A 17,538-nucleotide genomic window follows, 5' to 3' on the forward strand; every position below is an offset into this window, starting at 1 on the left:
ATATACATGTATACACATACATGCACACGCACACACAGGTGTGCACATACACCCTAAGGTGTCCTGTATTCATATTCATGTGTACACATGCACATACACGCACATGCACACACAGGTGTGGACAACACATGTCACTAAGGTGTGAGCTGGGCTGCACGCTATTCGGTATCTCCCTGGAAACGGGAGTGCATGCCCCTTCTCAGAAGGCCCTAGTGTGTCATGGTCCTATGATGGAGCTTTTACGGCCACTGCTAACACACTGTTTCTGAGACTTCTGTTTTAACAGCAACATGGAAGAGCTTCCAGCAGTGTCTTTTCTAAGTGGCGATTCACTCTACATTGCCCAGAGAACATCTGCTCCTGAGTTTTGTGCTCCTGTCCTCTGGGGACCTGAGCTCTCCCTGTGGCCTTTCGGAACCCACCCGTTCAATCCTGCTCCAGGGCCTTGGTCCCTTCTTAAGCAAAGAATAGCCGGTGGGGCCGGAGGGACCAGGCTCTGATTCAGGCTTGCTCTCACCATCTCGCTTTCTTCGGTAGCCACTTGCATTCTTTGGGCCTCACTTCCCTCATCCACGAGACAGAGACACAGTTTAGTTGATGGTGTCTTAGGTCCTTTTTACCTCCCCATAAGAGAGTTATGAAGCAGACCTTATCAAACCTGGGAAAAGAACCCTCAGCGAGAAGTGAGAACGGTCCGCTTGCCACCTGCACAGGGGACAGCGGCCCTTCTTAGAATCACCACTGTTCTCTCCACCTTTAATGAGAAATGGGCACCTTCCAAAGGGCCAGGAAGGGAGAAATCAAAAGGTGGAATGAAATAAAACCACTTAGCTTCTAACCACCCTGTTAGAGGGCACTGCATGGCAAAGAAATCAAGGGGAACCTAATCAGAGGTTAGTTCACTTCCAAAAGTATTTCTCACCCTGGAGACATGATGCTTTCTCTAGCAGTGATGCTACAGGGATGAAGATGGGATTTATGAATTTTCTGGCCCTTATTGAGGTAGAGATAATGTTTCTGGGAAAAGGGCGCTGATACCCTAACCGTAAGCTTTAGTTTTCAGAAAATGTTTCCGAAGGTGAATTTCTGTGGTTTTCTCTCTGTCATGGGCTGAATGGTATTCCCCCAAAATTTATGCATTTAAGTCCTGACCTGTGGTGCCTCACAGTGTGACCATATTTGAAGATGGGGTCTTTAAAGAGGTGTGCAAGGTAAAATGAAGCTGAAAACATACAGCTGAAAAGCGTGCAGCCAAGATTAAAAGCGCGTGCATGTGCCTGTGTGTCCTCAGGACTGGGGCTTTTTCTGCTGCTGGCTTTTCAGCTGCACCCATCTCTGCATCTGGCCCATGGAGAACCAGGAGGTGCACAATTCTTGCCTGGCTAATTATTCTAACTGTAAAGAGCTGTTATCTGTGCCCTGGTGGTGTCGAAGGACACTCTCACAGGATCAGGTGAAAGCACTCTTCTCCCTGAGAGGTCAGGGCACATCGCCTGCCTGGTTTATCTTCGTTCCCAAGGGCCAGATGCACCAAGCCCCCAAAAGCATCTCCATCAGAGCCAGTCCCCCAAACCCCAGCAGCCTCGGAGGCTCCTTGTGTGTGCAGCAGCAGGAGGGCCTGCCTGTCATCCTGGGTCCCCGACAGAAAGTGATGATGCTCCTCATTTCCATGGCCAGGTGGCCAGGGTCCCACTGTGCTCTCTGCCTCAGTGAGCCACAGCCTGGCAGGGTCCTGGAAGAGCTTCAGGTCCCATAGAGCAATAAAAGAAGAACCAGAGGAAAGAATAAATTGGTCCGGAAGCTCCATATTCAAAATGGGGGACCCTAGCCACGTCTATCCTTTGTGGGAGAGAGGATGTAACCTAGGGAGGGGGCCACAGAACTTTAATAAGCAGGGGTGTCGTAGGGAGAATGTGGACAGCCACAATGCCTGATGAGGGGCCACAGGTACTTGCTGTAACCTCTCCATGCCAACGTTGTAAAATGAAGACAATAAATGTCACCGCCTTGTAGTGTTGTTGGGAGGATTAAATGAGGCAATGCACATGAAGCTGTTAGGACAGGATAAGGGCTCAGTAAATATTAGTTATTAATCTTTAGTTCCTATTGCCTAAGGGCCAAACGGACAATCAGTTAAACAGACGCACTGCACTGATTCACACCTGACTGAGCGCATGGACCCTGCAGAGAAGGAGAGTCCCAACCAGATGAACCTGCCAGGACACGTCCTCTCTGCATCGTTCTAACCTCAGGGGCCGCGTTAACGTGCTGTAAAATAGATACATCCAATCTCATGAATTTTTAGTGAATATGCTTTTGCCTTGGATGTGAGTAAAGGGCCACGTCCCTGACTCCTGAACCAGAGTGGTCTCGCGATGTCACATGGCTTTGGCACACACGCGGTTCTATTTATTTCTTCTCTATCAAGGGTGGGGGGGCCTCTTTCTGACATGAGCCCAGACTAGAATGTCATTCCTTCTTGCAAAAATACATCAGAATAAATCACATGTCACCGCTTCAGAGTCACATGAAAAACACTCGCAAGTGAGTCCTGCAGCCCAGAGGAAGAGACGCCCAGGACCCTGTAGTGGGGGAACACCCCCCCAAGAGGAGATGCCCAGGACCCTGTAGCGGGGGAACACCCCCGCCAGAAGAGACGCCCAGGACCCTGTAACGGGGGAACACCCCCGCCAGAAGAGACGCCCAGGACCCTGTAGCGGGGGAACACCCCACCCCACAGAAGAGACGCCCAGGACCCCGCAGCGGGGGAATTGCCCCCCCACCCACCCACCCAGGGCGACACCCGAGAGAGCCAGGAGCAAAGACGTTCACTTCCAGGACAGAAGGCCATGCCGCCGCACTCGTATCTGAAGTTTGAATGTCCTCAGCCGCAGATGCGTTTTTTTGTTATGAGTGACAAGAACGCTGACACAAGACACTAACCTTTCTAGAGGTGCGGGTGAAGCTGTCCTGGGAAACACTAAGGAATCAGCTCAGCCCGAACGGAAGGAAGGAGAGAAGTCCCAGGGAGAGAGGCGTGAAGGCCATTTCCTCAGCCACACTGGACTACGGATGAAATGTTTTCACAGGAAACAGTACAGGGGCTAACCCCAGAATTCTACTGTGTTTATCAGCGATTACGCATAAATATGTACAAACAGTATACAGCATTCAATCTATTGACTGATTTCCATTTTAGCAACTTGCATTGTTAGTTTCCCTGATGTTCAAGTTTTGAAGTATTACTAAATACTCTAACGGGTAAGGATCTCTGCCCAGCTGCTGCAGCCAATATTCCTGTGGCCAAAAATGAGCAGAGCCTGGGCAGGTAGCACATATGACAGAATTTTATTTATTCTCTACGGTGTGGTTGGGTGTAGCCTCTACATATGTCTCCTGCTTAGTTAGTGTGTATGAGAGAAAAGGAACAGACGATAGATTGTTTAGATTCTAGATGATAGATGACAGATCAGTAAGGTAGATGGTAGATAGTTGGATGATGGGTGATTGATATGATTCCAAAGTTATCTAATAAGATAAGACCAAGAGACATGCTGTCTACACAGAAACAAGGGACCATTCACTCTCGGTGACTGTCGCCTTTTCTGTTCCCTATCCGATATCCACAGTATCGCGTGGACGTAGTGCTGCCAGCACCTTCTGTGACTCTATGGATGACTCTGTAAATCGTGTGAGACAGATGAGTGTGTATCCTGCTTCACATGACCGACCTCCAGGCAAAGAGATGCCGTCCTTGGTCACGAACGAGGCCATGCTCTGTTGAGAGTCAGAGTCCTCGGTTTCCTTGGCTGCCTGGCTTTTTCATGAGATAGGCAGGCAGCACTTGCCCTGAGCTGCGAGAAGCCAGAGGTTCCTGGGCCCTGCGCAGTGCCTGGCTCTCCGTAGATGGGGAGCTGGGGACCTGCTTGCAGGTGAGGGAGACTGGAGAGCAGCTGTGCATTCAGGAGGGAGGAGTGTGGGGAGGAGTGTGTGCATCCCAGTGAGACCTCAGGGGCTCACGCTGGAAGCACAGCAGAGGGGCCAGGGAGAGGGCCCGGGGAAGGACAGCAAGGGCGCCCATCTTCAACAGAGACCACGGAGAAGGCCACATTCAGACTTGCTCTCTGGCGTTTTTAGAACATGTTCTAGAGCTTCTGTTCCTGCTTAATCTCTACCATGTAGCACAGTGACTGACAACGAAAGGTGTTCAGTAAATGTTTGCTGAATGGACAGACTCCAATTTACATAACTGTGGCTTAAAAATAAACCCGACAGGGCGCTTTGTAAATGTACAATGTAAATCTGATAATAAATTCTACAACAAGCATGTATTCGTGGTATGCGGCGAGACAGTCTCTATGCTGGTTTCTGGGAGCCCAGAGATGTGGATTTTGGCCCCCATTCTTGAGAAATCCCAACAAAGGAGGAAGCACCACCAGCACCCACACCTGCGGGGAGCCCCGCAGAGCAAAACCAAGGAAGATATCTTCTCTGCTCGTCTCGTCATCCCAAAGGTGGTCATGGAAGCCACCTCCAAACCCTACTCCACGCTGAGCGCTGCCCTGTGTAAAAGACGACAGCTCAGCCCATCTCTCCACAGCCTCCCCCGAAAATGTTCCCCTCTCCCAGAGAGTTCCGATTAAGAAATTCTTATTATAAAAACGCAATCAGTTTTCTCAGTGGGTTTTAATTGAGTAGCTATTATGTTTAGATATTGTAGAAAGAATAGAAATGTTCAAACTTAAAGGGGTTTATATTTTAACGGTTTAGTTTTACAAAGAACTTTCACTTGATATAATAAAGGAAATACAATAGAAATCTATTTTTTGTAAGCCCATCTGATGATAATTTATATATATATATAGTGTTGAGATCACGGAAGGTTATTTTTGTTCCCTGTTCGGATTTCATGTGTGTGCCTCTGTATCTCATAAACAATAGAAGCTCAGGAGGAAGGGCCACGTCCACTCCTTTTGCTCATGTCATTGTGATGCCTAACTCTTTGCCTGTCTCACAGTAGGCACTGGAGATAGATTGACACATGAATAAATAAATAAATAAGACTCATGCCCAATACAGTTTTTGTCTAAAGACACATATAATGTTTAAGGCAAAATTGCAATCAGAGCAGAATTGGATAGCACGCACCATACTTTAAAATCAAGCGTTCTTTCCGTATTGGTAGCTACATAAAACAAAATGCAAGAAGGATGAACTTTAATCAGGCACAAGAAGAGACTTGGAAGTTATTCTTTGTCTCTCTCTCCATTAAAATCCCTTCCTTCACACCAATGTGGTGGTGGTTTCTCTTCTATGATGTAAGAAGATAGATTTTTTTTTTATTAGTGGCAATGACAAAAAGATTTATTTCACTTGGTGTAAAATATGCACAAAGGGAGACTTTAAACAATGATGTTTTGCAATTTTTACAATTAAGCAATCAGTGTTTCTCTCCATACTCTAAAACACAGTCACAAACCAACATTCTTTTTCATTGCCTCCCAAAGAATTTGTGCTCTCAGAGGTTTAGTGAAGATTTCTTTCTCTACATGATTTTTGTAATGTTTATATTAGACTGCTGCTGTTCTAGAGCTGGGGAGTCTTTTAATATTTCAACTTTCTCTATTTGAATAAACGCTTTTGTGCTTTACCTCTTGAGTCTGTCATCCCTCTATGTCGTGTGCATATATTAGACATCTGCACAAACACACAAGTGCACATGTTAACGGCATGCCTTCTATTCATTACCCACATACAAGAGCCCCTGTCATGATTTAACTTCCCTGAAGCAAAAATTTGATTAAAAACTCAGGTAATTACATAAAATTATATGAACTCTCACATTTGTCATACTTAAAAACAAAGAACCTTAACTTCCTAAATGGCTAATAAATATTTCCCTGCATGTCAGTCAGTGCTGAATATATACCCATCTTTAGTTCCTGAGCGTGAAACAGTATAAGGATGTTGGAATAATGCTTTGCTACACATCTAAGCTATTATACTTCTAGAGGCAACAGCTTTTGCTCTCAGTTCGGTATCACTCAGGGCTGTCAAAGTTTCTACATTCCTCATGCTACTGTCTTGGAGTTTTTTCAAAAGCTACTGCTTATCCTAGTACTTTTCCTAGAACTCCAACAATGATGTTTATCTCAAAATTATTTCTTCTTCAGAAAAAACTGGCATAGAATTCTGAGAATTTTCAAGATTTCTCCTTGAGCCATATATTTTGGATTGAAAACTCTCTGTTAGAATTCTTTGAGAATCTGGATAGTCCTTTAAAAAGGTTATCTGTAGTAGTAACATTTAGAATTGAAGCATGAATAAAATATCTTTTTGTCTGTGGTTAAATTAGGCTACCTATGTTTTTCTTTATCTAAGGAATAGTAAAAGGTATTGTTTTTTAATAAAACAAATCATTTGTAGATCCCCAAATTTATAAAAACGATGTCCTTTTTAATTGTACACATCAGATAGTGTCTGAGCTTGTATATATTTTACATTTCTGTCCTCAGTCCTGAACACAGTCTAACACAAAGAGGGCAGGTACTTCCTTTAAGAATGTGGCTATTTTCACAGCTATAAGCCCAATGCAAGCACAGCATCTGCTCCAGACAGGGATGAGTGAACCCAGCCAGACTTGGGGTTTGGAGGAGGTCAGAATCTATTCTGCTGATGTTTCTGTCATGTTTATTAAATTGCATTTTTTTCCCAAATGCAATTACACTTTTAGGAAATATTGCAATTATTTTAGAGAGAGGACAATTTTGTACTTCCGGTGGACTTAAACTAATAAAACCTGCTTTTTGTTTAATCATTATCAGTGCCCTAGGTATATGCTTTGAGCTCTCCTGCTATGGGTCTCAAGTCCTGCTTCTTAGCAACAGTAAGGACCCTCTACTCTTGTTTGTTTTTAGCCATAAGAAGAGATTTGACTTGGGTTAGCATTTTCAGGTAGGAGGAGGCTCCAGTTTCTGAGAACTGAGCTCCCCATCCTATTTTAATACCACCTTTGAGAAGACGTATTTAAGAAATCACATCAGACATTAGGAAATGATGAGGCAGAGCTTCTGTCTGTCGGCAGTGGGAAACAAGAATCAAAGACTTCATCTCAAATAAATGGAGCAGCACAGATTAATTAAATCGATAAATTCTCCAAAGCACATCCTGGTTAAGGGGTTTAAAGGAATTCTTTCCATTATGTGCAAATCACCTGAAGGTGTTGAGCTATCATTTGGGCGTAAGATTCACTCCATCTATTAGAGGCCCTAGAGAAGTGGGTTTACAAATAGATTCTGAGCAATGTTCATTTTATTTATGATCCAAATGGCAAAACAACAGCCACAGAGAGAAACCTGGATCTGTTTTGCAAATGAGTGATCTGTTGTTGGCACCGTTAAAAAGACGTGCAGTGATGAACGTGGCCAGATTTGAGTTAGAGATCCGTAGGAGTGAGACGGTACTTAATACCAAAAATAATAACTGCCCTCTTTCACCTTTGCATCCCCACTGCTGGGTTTCTCTTTCTGATCCGTGGGAGATTTTGCTTGTACACAGTGTGGCCCTCTTCCGCGTGAGTCTTCAGCTGGTGTCACTATTTGCATCAGAACTGAATTAGCTGTTCAGTTACACAAACACGAGGGTCCTAGTTGCCCTCTGCCTTGGAAGCAGCTCAACGAAGCCACCTGAATTCCACAATTTTAAGTGTACACAGCTGAAAAAACTTTCAAAAATTTCACCTCTTAGAGAGTTGAAATAAATTTCCTTAAAATCTAAGTCACTTGAGCATTTATATCATATTTCTCTTCGAACTTAAGCACACATGTTACTCTTCTTTGTTTATAGGAATGCATGATTTATTGGACACTATTTCTTAAGTATAAAATCCCCTCCTTAATATAAATATGGAATTTAGATGATCTGTCTGCTATGTTTTGAGATTAAAAAACTGAACGTTAACTATTGATCATTTTTGTAATTTAAAACAGATGATACTAAATTCCAATATATATGTATTTTATAACCCAAAGAGGACTTACCAGACATTTTCCTGCCAGAAACTAGATACTAACTGTATTCATTCGCCGTCAATAAAATCATACAATGTAATTATTTTGCTGCTCTTCCTACTCAATACCTATGACTAGAATAAAAGGTGATTAAATATCCACAGTGCATATGGAGGGCCTGGGAAATTCAGATTAACTCTTTATTTCCAAATATAGATCGTTCTTCAGAAAAGTCTGCTATCTTTGCAAATGACCAAATTTTAGGGGCTGGAGGGAGATTGTGGATCTCTTGAAAAGCAAACATGTCAGTTTCTAAGTTGCTAATATTTGGATGTGGTTTCCGGGAAAATGGATTCACTCATAAATTTGCAGATGGAGATTCAGGGCCTACGAGCCCTGTTTGCTAGGGCGTTGCTTAAACAATGTCAGGCAAGCAATCAGATAAAATAGCCCCGTCCTCCATTCCTTTTAAATCAAATAAACGAGTAAATAAAAGCCCAATTTTAATTGCTGAGCAGGGATGTCTTGATACTAAGACAGTAACATATGCAAGCAGAGAGGACTTCTGGCTCCAAGGTCCTAAATTTCTCAATGTTCCCTTCCCTTCCTGTTTTCTAAAGTCTCACCAGAGCACGTTAGCTGTCCCTGTGAACCAAAAATTTTATAAGCATTGTTTCTTCTCTTTTTGAATGTAATGTCTCTATTTGATATTGGTATGTTCTTAATTGAGTTATATCAAAAGCTAGGAATAAACAATCGCCTTTGAAAAAGCAAGTATTAAGCAGCCTCTGTTTCTCTGAGTGGAGAAAAAACTTTTAATTGTACAGATAGAGGTTAATTTAGTTTCATTCTATTCGCAAATACTTAGCAACACGAGTCAGGTTCTCGGCCACACACCAGGCAGGGTGCAGCCCCTGCTGCTTTTCTTGAGCTATCCTAACCACAGAGACGGCGTCAACACACAGTAGTTTGAATATTCTGTGAAGGGCAGCCAGGCTTTTCATAGTTCACTTGGCATTCATTCACCTTTATTCGTATATTCGGTTTCAAAATGGCAATAAGGGCTTTTAAAGCCTTGCTTACAATGTGGAAAATTATCCTTTTAGAAATCTTGTGAGCTAGTAATTAAGAACCAAATTTAAAACTGCAATATCTATTTCGATATAATATTTTTAAATGATGAGAAGCAGAGTGTTGCAATAATTTTGGTTTTAGGAGTTGTTCAAAATTGTTCATATTGCAAAAATACTGACATTCATTTTCTACTGTTTTGGAAAAAGAAGTAGGGGGTATAAAAATTGCTCAAATGTTTCAGCTGCTTTTACCGTGTATATACATATACATACATACATAGTAATATACATGTATATATATAATATGTATGTGTGTATATATATCATACTATATAGATGTATAGTTTTAAAATTGAACATTAAATGCTTTTAGGGCATAAGTTATCTTTTCATGCCTCAAAAAAAAAAAAACAAACAATTTCCTTTTCTATGTTTCCTTACGTAATGCTCTTCTGAGGTGGTTCTTCTGCAGGAACCAAGTCACCCCTGTTTAGATATGGATACACGAATCCCATATTTTTATTCTACATTCAAACTCGCACATCATATCTAATGCCCTTGAAGCAATCTCCAATTACTGTTATTACACGGGTCACTAGAAACCAGAGGCACTGATACAAAATTTTTAAAAAGAGAAAGGGGGAAAAAAAGCACCACACAATTAGATGCTGGTTAACGGTTGAATCAATTTGATTTTATCAGTAAATCCAGCCCTTCCTCTTGAGCTGTCAGTGAGCGAGATAAGCGGAGGATGTGGGGCTCCGGCCGGCGGTGCAGGACTGTGTCCCTGGCCAGCCAGGGTGACACCGGCGGGGACGACTGTAGCATTGCAGGGGCTGCGGAGCCCACGGCCGCTCTGCCCTCATCCTCAGCACAATCTTTCTATTTCATTAATTTTTCATGGATTTTCATTTCACAGCAAGCCGGCGTCTGCCATCCATCTGCTCGATTTATTTTGTTCCTTTTGCCAACTTTTTATTTGCATTTCACAACATTCAGCAACCTGCCCGTTCTCCACACCTTCCCATGAGTCATGGCTTTACTTTTATAGAGCTACCTCGTGCTCAAAATGCATTTTCAAGTTTCTAAAATTCTGTATAACCAACCACTCTAGAACAATACCTAAATTTCAAGATAACTTATTTTGCTGTCAAATGCCTCAAAGAGGTGTCCTGTGCCAAAGCTCAAATGCAACCCGACCGGCCCCAGATGATTGCGGATCCTGCATGGCCAGTCACCCCTGAAGCCCCTTCCCCTTTCCACTCTATGAAGATTGACACGCCGCTTGTAAAACCCCAGCCTCCAATGTACCTTGTGAAATCAGCTGATTTTGGATTGGCCCTCAATCTATTTCCAAATATGTTTGCCTTGAAACAGCCTTTTTCAAAGAAAAATTCTGGAAACTTCAGTCATTTTACACATTATACACAGTAATGGGTAGAAGATTAAAAATATTTCATTTGCAAAATGCCTTTCATGCCAATGCATAGCTTCTTTTAGAAAAAAATACATTCACAAAAAAGAGAAAAACAGATAGACAAAACAGAATATATGCACTGTTTTAACAACTAAAAACATTTAAGAAATTCCTCATACATATTACCCTGAAGTTATTCCAGGGTTCAGAGAATTATTGGCATATTTTAAAGTGATTTATTTTTATATACTATACTGTTTTGATGAGTTCTGCCTCTTACTCTACCTGGTTGAATGGATGTTAACAAAAAAAAAACCTTTTTCTTTATTATTTTTTGGTTAAAATGTATCCTTTTTTAATACTTACACATTGAGCTATTTTCTAATACAGGCAGATATTACTCTATATAACCACATAATATGGATTTTGTTGTACATAATTACCAAGAACTATAAAATAAAGTGCAATCTCCTGGTACTGTGTGAGAAATGAACTCCAGGGGTATTTAGTGATGGCAGGTAACAGTCTCCATAACCTCCAAGTGCTACTATTTTCCGAACGCCTCTGAGTGAGGCAGGCACGGGACACACTGACGTGTCTGGCATCTGTCATGGGATATGAACGTTGCTTTGCCATGATGTAAAAATGAGAAAGGTTTTCCCTGTCCTTCTCACAGTTCTTTTTTTTTTTTCAGCAGCTTGTTTTTCTCTCATATGAGAGTCAAATTTTGGCATTTTTCATTTACATAAAAAATTTAAACCATTTATGAATAATTTCTAAAAGTCCCTGCTGAAAAATAACACAGAAAATGCAAAATTGTACAACACTAGGTCCCAGTAAAATAACAGAAGTAGGATTGATGTGTGGGGAGACATATTCTGAGAATCTTCTTTAAAGTTTATCTGAGAGAGAAATACAGGTTCCTGCCAAATAATACCTGAAAGTCATATTCTGTGACGAAGGTGTTTTTTTTTTTTTTTTAAAGATACATACAGCTGCCTTTGTGGCACAGTAACTAAAATATACCTTCCACAGAAAAAAATATCATTTCCAAGACTATGGATTATACTTAATGAAAGTATTGTGTCCTGACCACACTTCAGCGGTAGCCCCGGTATGCTTTATTTCTGAGCTCACAGATCATTTTGGTAAGAAGCATATCATGCCAAAGTCACTCTCAGAGTCACACATAGAAAAGGAGCCAGATGTCACCACACTGGGAAATTAAAGTTATCATGCATCTTCAAAAATGATTCTTGTCCCTTAGACTAGGTGGAAATACGCATCTCACAGGCAACAGGGTCAGCATGTATCTTAATTGTCTTTATTCCCCCATAAGAACAGCCCTTACCTTGTGCTTCTGTCAGTGTCTTCAGTTAGCACCCAATAGAGCCACACTAGAATTCCTTAACAGTCTCTCATACACACGTGGATTTTAAATTGTGGCAAGTATAGAGTTTTAATATCAGATAAGCTTAAAATTGAGGTTATTCTATTCATTTATGGTTGTTAAGATTCATGACAATTAGAACATAATTTAAACTCACCATTGTTTTTATAAAATAAAAAATATCAGCATCTGTAATAACTAGGTATCATAGATGAAGTAATCAATTCCCAGGAAAATGCAAATAATTATTTAATGTGTCTCTTAGCTGGTTATGTTACCTTTTAATTTGATCAGGTACATCTACATGGTTAACGTTTCCCCCCAAATTGAATATTTAGCAGTTTGATTTGACTTTCCTATCAAGATAGCTGCCGGCAGCTGCCCTGGGAAATTCTCCCGCACGCCAGAAATCTCTTCGTAACAGAAATCAGTGTACAAAACCTGAATGCCCTTTCCCGCTTCAATTTTTGGCTATGAAAATTAAGGGACTTGACATATTCAAAATAACCAAGGTATGGAAATATTTGCTATAGGAGTTTTATTTTGAATTGCTAAAGTTAAGTTTATAGCAAATGAAGTCTTTCCCCAGATTTCCTTTTTCCCCCTAAATTGAATACTTTCTAAGCTAGCATGACTGACGCTTCCTGGTAAGGCAAGTGAATTTGGAGAAAGGCAACGCTTTCCTCCTGTTTATATTTATAAAATGCATTATTGCGAACTATTACTCCACATTCTTCAACTCTAAATATTTAAATAGACTAATCAAAAAATATTGGGAAATGTGAACTCTTCAAGTGTAAAGATGATGCTTCCTTTTTCCTCTTTTAAAAGTCATATTCATTATTCAATCCGGTGACTTTCTCAATATCAATGCCACTTGGTGTTGGCATTATCTTTGGAAGACACTAACAGGTCTGTTTCAAAATGATAATTTCAAACAACAGAGTGAATCGCAAGCGCACACTTAGCAGCTGAGAGGTAAATGAGAACCACAACATCACCCCCCCCCCCTTCTGAAACCAAAGGCTCCAAAACCTTTTGAGGAAGTTGTGGGGGCCAATCCCTCCCAGTGGTCCTGACGTTCGGTCATAATGAATGACTGTTTGCTATTGACATTTATGCCTGCTGACTGGATAATTTCTATTATTGGAAGAAGCAATAAAGGACCTGGTGACGGTTCGAGGGCACACAGGAAACGGTCTGGTAGAAACTTATCTTAGGCCAATGCAAAGATGAAAATTCTCCAGGAAAGATGGACAACCCCAAACACACCTAACGTTGCCTCCTGCTTTCAAACAACTGGCAAAGCTGATCAATTCTAGCTGTGTTTTTCCAACCGTTCTTTGTACTTCTACCTCACTTAAAAAAAAATCAGCACATTTCAAATCATGATTAGAACTGAACTTTCTCCTGCAGGTTCACTAGGAACTGACAATAACACAGGTTCCTCTAGGAGAGAAAGGTCGGCATGAGAAGAATCTTTTAATTCTTTCTGGCATGCACGCAGGCTACGATGGCACTGGGGGCATTGCTCTCATATTGGAGCGATTGCTAATTTTGCACAATCCCCAGTGTGAAAGCCCTCGCTTGCTGTAGCGCTAACTTCAGTGCGGCCCAGCCCCAGGAATATCAGTAACAAGGCACAGCTGAGTTTGTCAGTGGCCGCTGTCAGCCGGCTGCTTTTCCTGCTTTCCTGGTTTGCGGTTTTTTTCTACCACTAACAAAATATGATGCTTCTTTCTGTTTTCCTGTATTCATTTCTGCTTATTTCTCCAAGGACGAGCCCTGTGTTCTCTTTACGACCCAATGTTTACAAATCGACGGGCACCACATTGAGTAAAAACTGCCAGCCAATTTGGAGAGGCGATCGCAGGGCTTAGCCTATCCCTTCCTCCGGGACAGTTTGGATGGGAGTAGCTGGCGCGAGGGCTTGTTCCCCCGTTTTTGGGTAATTCCTTTGGCACCGGGAGACGAGATGGCCTCCGGAGGGTGGAAGGCAGTGCCAGCCCGGCCGGCCACTGGGGACTGCGGGGCCCGGGGACGCGCGGGGTCCCCGGGGAGCTCCTCGCCGCCCTCGCCCCACTTCGTCCGGGTCCCTCAAACATGTCGCAGCGTGACTGCTCACTGTCCCCTCTGGGCAAGAGGAGGCCCCAGACATTTCCACGGGATCTGAACTCCCGAGCGCCCTGCACGGAGCAGCCATCCCGCCAGCACCCTAAAGTGAAGCTGCTCACAACGGACAAGCCCGGAGACCCCATGAGAGGCCGGGGTGGAGAAGCCGGGGGTGAGGGGGGGCAGGGGCCGGCGCGCCACGCGGTCCTTACCTTTCCGCTTGGACCTCCGCCTCCTCCTCCTCTTGGACTTGCATTTGAGTTGACTGCTCAGCCCTCCAGACCCTCTGCCGCTCCCCAGGACCGAGGCCATGGCCGAGACCCAGGCGCGGAGCCCAGAGCCGCCTCCCTCCTGCACCTGCACCTGCCTCCTTCCCGGCAGCAGCCGCCGCCGCCGCCGCTGCTGCGAAGCTTGAGGTTGCAAACCCGGGAGCCGCTCACTTTTCAGGACTGAGCAGGAAAGCGCGCTCCGTCTCTCTCTGTCTCTCGAATTGTTCTCTATGACTTGCTCCCACTGGGCTGGGGGCCTCGGCTGGGCGCCTGGAGCGAGCTGCTCCCTGGTCAGGGAGGGCGGGGAAGGGCGCGCGGCGTCCTGAGTGCTCCGAGCTTCCCGCGGGCTCTGCCTCCTGTTCTGGGCTCCCAGCGCAGGGAGGCTACTTTTGCGCCTCTGCTAGTTGTTTGGCACCAGCCACTTTGAAGCCAATCACGCAGGGAGCTTGTCTATTTGCTGCAGCAGCGTCTAATTAGATCCAATCACAACTGCTTTCTGGCTCTGACATCAGCAGCAGCACCAGCCGCACCGCCGCCTGGTCGCTTGCAAACTCAGCTCCCGTTTGGACGGTGAAGCTCCCAGGACCGGCGGCTGGAGGGAGGCTGCTCCCGGGGAACAAGGACGCGGCGCCGGTGCGTCTGGGAGAGACCGGGGGAGCCTCCAGGAGGGACCCTGCCCGGGAGGACGAGGCCTCCTGCCGCAGCCACGCGGACAGCTCAGCTCGCCCTGCTCAGAAAGACACAGGGACGGGTTTTTCCAACCAACAGTTTTTAACTAGTCAATTCATTACCATGCTCCTTGTGTCAAGGGGGGGAAATACCTCTTTCAGAAATGCAGAGACCGCACTTCCTCAGAAACGGACTGAGGTTTGCAATTCCCCAGGAGACAGCGTCCTGAGGGGGTATTTATTCCTCAGAGCCTGCTTGCTTGTCTGTTTGCTTGTCTGTTTGCCTCTTCTTTCCCCTCTTCATATTCCTTGGCCGTTTCCAATGCAAAAGATAAATCTTGCATAAAGACAGAGGTTTTTGGGATCTGAGTCTGATTTTTGCCATCAGGAATTTCATGTGTTGCTTTATTTAGGGAACAATGACAGAAAAGGAAGAGAAGGCTCTCAGCGGAGAGTTTTGTTGCCAAATGTAATATTTGGATGGAAGAAAGTAACATTTACAAAGAGGTGGATTGCACACTGAAATAGTTTTAAGCAATTTTTTTTTTTCCAGGAATGTCCTATGTTTCAAGATTATACTTATGGAACCCTGGAAGTCTTATGTAAAATATAAAGAGGAATAGAATCTGGTAATCATCATTGCATCTTGTATTTAAATCACATAAGCTTTTAATTACAATAGTCGTGTTTTTAAAAAAATCCACTCTAAAATTCATTAGCACACATTAACATGTTGATATAAAAATGGCACACAAATATTTCTGCTATTCATTGCCTCACATGCAACCTTTTCAGCTGCTTATGTGCCTAGAAATTTCCAGATAATTTTTATCATAAGAAAAAGTAATCACTCTGGGGAACATTGGAAATAATTAGGATGATCCTGTGTTGTTATGTGCTGAGCTGATAGATCGTAGCTCAGTTTTCATTGATGAGAGAGAGTAAGACATTTGATTTCAAATCTTAACTCTACTGCTATGACCTTGGGTAAGTTAGACCGTGCCTCAGTTTCCTCATCTGTAAACTGGGGGTAACAACATCACCCACCTCATAAGTTCATTCATACTCGTTGAATCAGTATCAACCAGTATAGACAGGAACTGGAACATGTTAATTACTCTATGATTATTTATTAAATTTTTTCCAGCAAATAATTTGGAAGGAATGAGCGTATGTTACAGACAAGCCTCAGAAAGACAGGGCTTCTGCGTTTTCCTTTTAGAATGTTGAACCTTCTAGTCCAAGTCAGACTGAGGACCACCATCAAACCAACATCCCTCTTCAGGGCTGGCTTCAACAACCCTGTTCCCATGACAGCACAGCTCAGCTCTGCTGATAATTCCCAGCCAGGGTTGAGAAGGCACATAGCTGTCTCACTTCCTCTCTGCAATACCCGAGATATTTGAGTGCTTAAACTATATCGAGAAACACAGCTCTAGGACTCTGCCTGTGAAACTTCTGAGCTTCACACAATGTGCTGCACTAATCCAGAGTTGCCCTATTTCTGTATCTGCAGAAAACCCATCAGGGGGTGGAGTCACCGAAGGAAGGTGCTTCAGAAGAGCTTCACACACACACACAGCCCCCACAAGGTGGTCAGCATTTATTAATGGCCCCAATAGCTCCATCATCACACGGAGCAACCGTGCTGTCTGGGAGACTCGTATACATGAACCCTTGTTTCACTCCAATGGCAGGTATGGTGGCCAGAAAGTAACGTGCCTGTTAAATGTTCTTCTGATGTTGGTGGAGTGGGGAAACAGAACTGAAAACTGTCTTTGAACACTTCATTTAGACCCTAATTTGAAAGTTACGATCAAAATTTTGGCAAACCTTTTTCTTGAAGTTCCTCCAATTTGTTCATTTTTGTATAATTTATGAAAATGCTGTTTTCACAGATACTTGCTGTTTTCTGTATTTTATTTATTTTGTATAAGACGATGCATAATAGATGATGCTAGGGCGATGGCTGGGCGAGAAAGCCTTTGTTTCTCATCACAGAGGGGCTTTAAAGAAGAGGCTCGCAGCGACAAGTGCGTTAACTCCAGCGTGGTTTCCAGCACGTCTCACTCTGCTGTTGCAAGCAGGGCTGCGAGTGAGCAGTGCTGGTAAGCTGCCATTCCCCGATGAGCCTCCTCACCTCCTGCCTGTTCCCCACAGCGCCTCAGCGCAGCTTGGCAACGTGGTGGGATGAGCAGCAGTTGGAAGAGGCTTCAGGAGCAGGAGCCAATCTCGCCCGGTGCCCATCAGGAGATGTCGCTGTGGTGTCCCCGGCTACTTCATGCTCAGTCCCTGCTCTTCCCACAAAACAAAGCACCAGCAGAGAGGTTGCAAGAAGGAACAGGCAGCTACAAAGCCAACTGCAGCCTGGCATGAACCTATAGGGGTCGGGGGGAGATGGGTGAGGCATAGAAAGGAGCCCTTGGCTGGATGGAAGGGGCAGTGCTGCCTCCGCAGTGAGTCCCCACACCCAAGTGGCATGTGTGTGCCAGGAGGAGGAGTTTTCTCAATCAAGGCCAGAAAGGGTCCTCCTGTTGGAGTTGCTTAAAGCTCCCCCAACTCACTGTTGCTCTCATCAGTCCTACAATGTTACAGGTCTC

At 43.8% G+C, this 17,538-nt stretch overlaps 1 protein-coding gene across 2 annotated transcripts in view; it reads right to left on the reverse strand.

The window, feature by feature from the left end:
- ADARB2 (adenosine deaminase RNA specific B2 (inactive)) overlaps positions 1-14,772 on the reverse strand; it is a 547,987-nt gene extending 533,215 nt beyond the window's left edge. The window contains exon 1 of one of the 2 annotated variants that reach the window (XM_055353754.2): positions 14,214-14,772. In XM_055353754.2, the coding sequence (XP_055209729.2) occupies positions 14,214-14,313 (100 nt within the window). In that variant the 5' untranslated portion in view covers positions 14,314-14,772. The remainder of the gene's footprint in view (positions 1-14,213) is intronic. The other variant, XM_004048984.5, reaches the window with a different exon arrangement.
- Positions 14,773-17,538: the final 2,766 nt, after the last annotated feature.

The sequence above is a fragment of the Gorilla gorilla genome, chromosome 8, assembly GCF_029281585.2.
Source record: "Gorilla gorilla gorilla isolate KB3781 chromosome 8, NHGRI_mGorGor1-v2.1_pri, whole genome shotgun sequence".
Classification (NCBI taxonomy): Eukaryota; Metazoa; Chordata; class Mammalia; order Primates; family Hominidae; genus Gorilla; species Gorilla gorilla.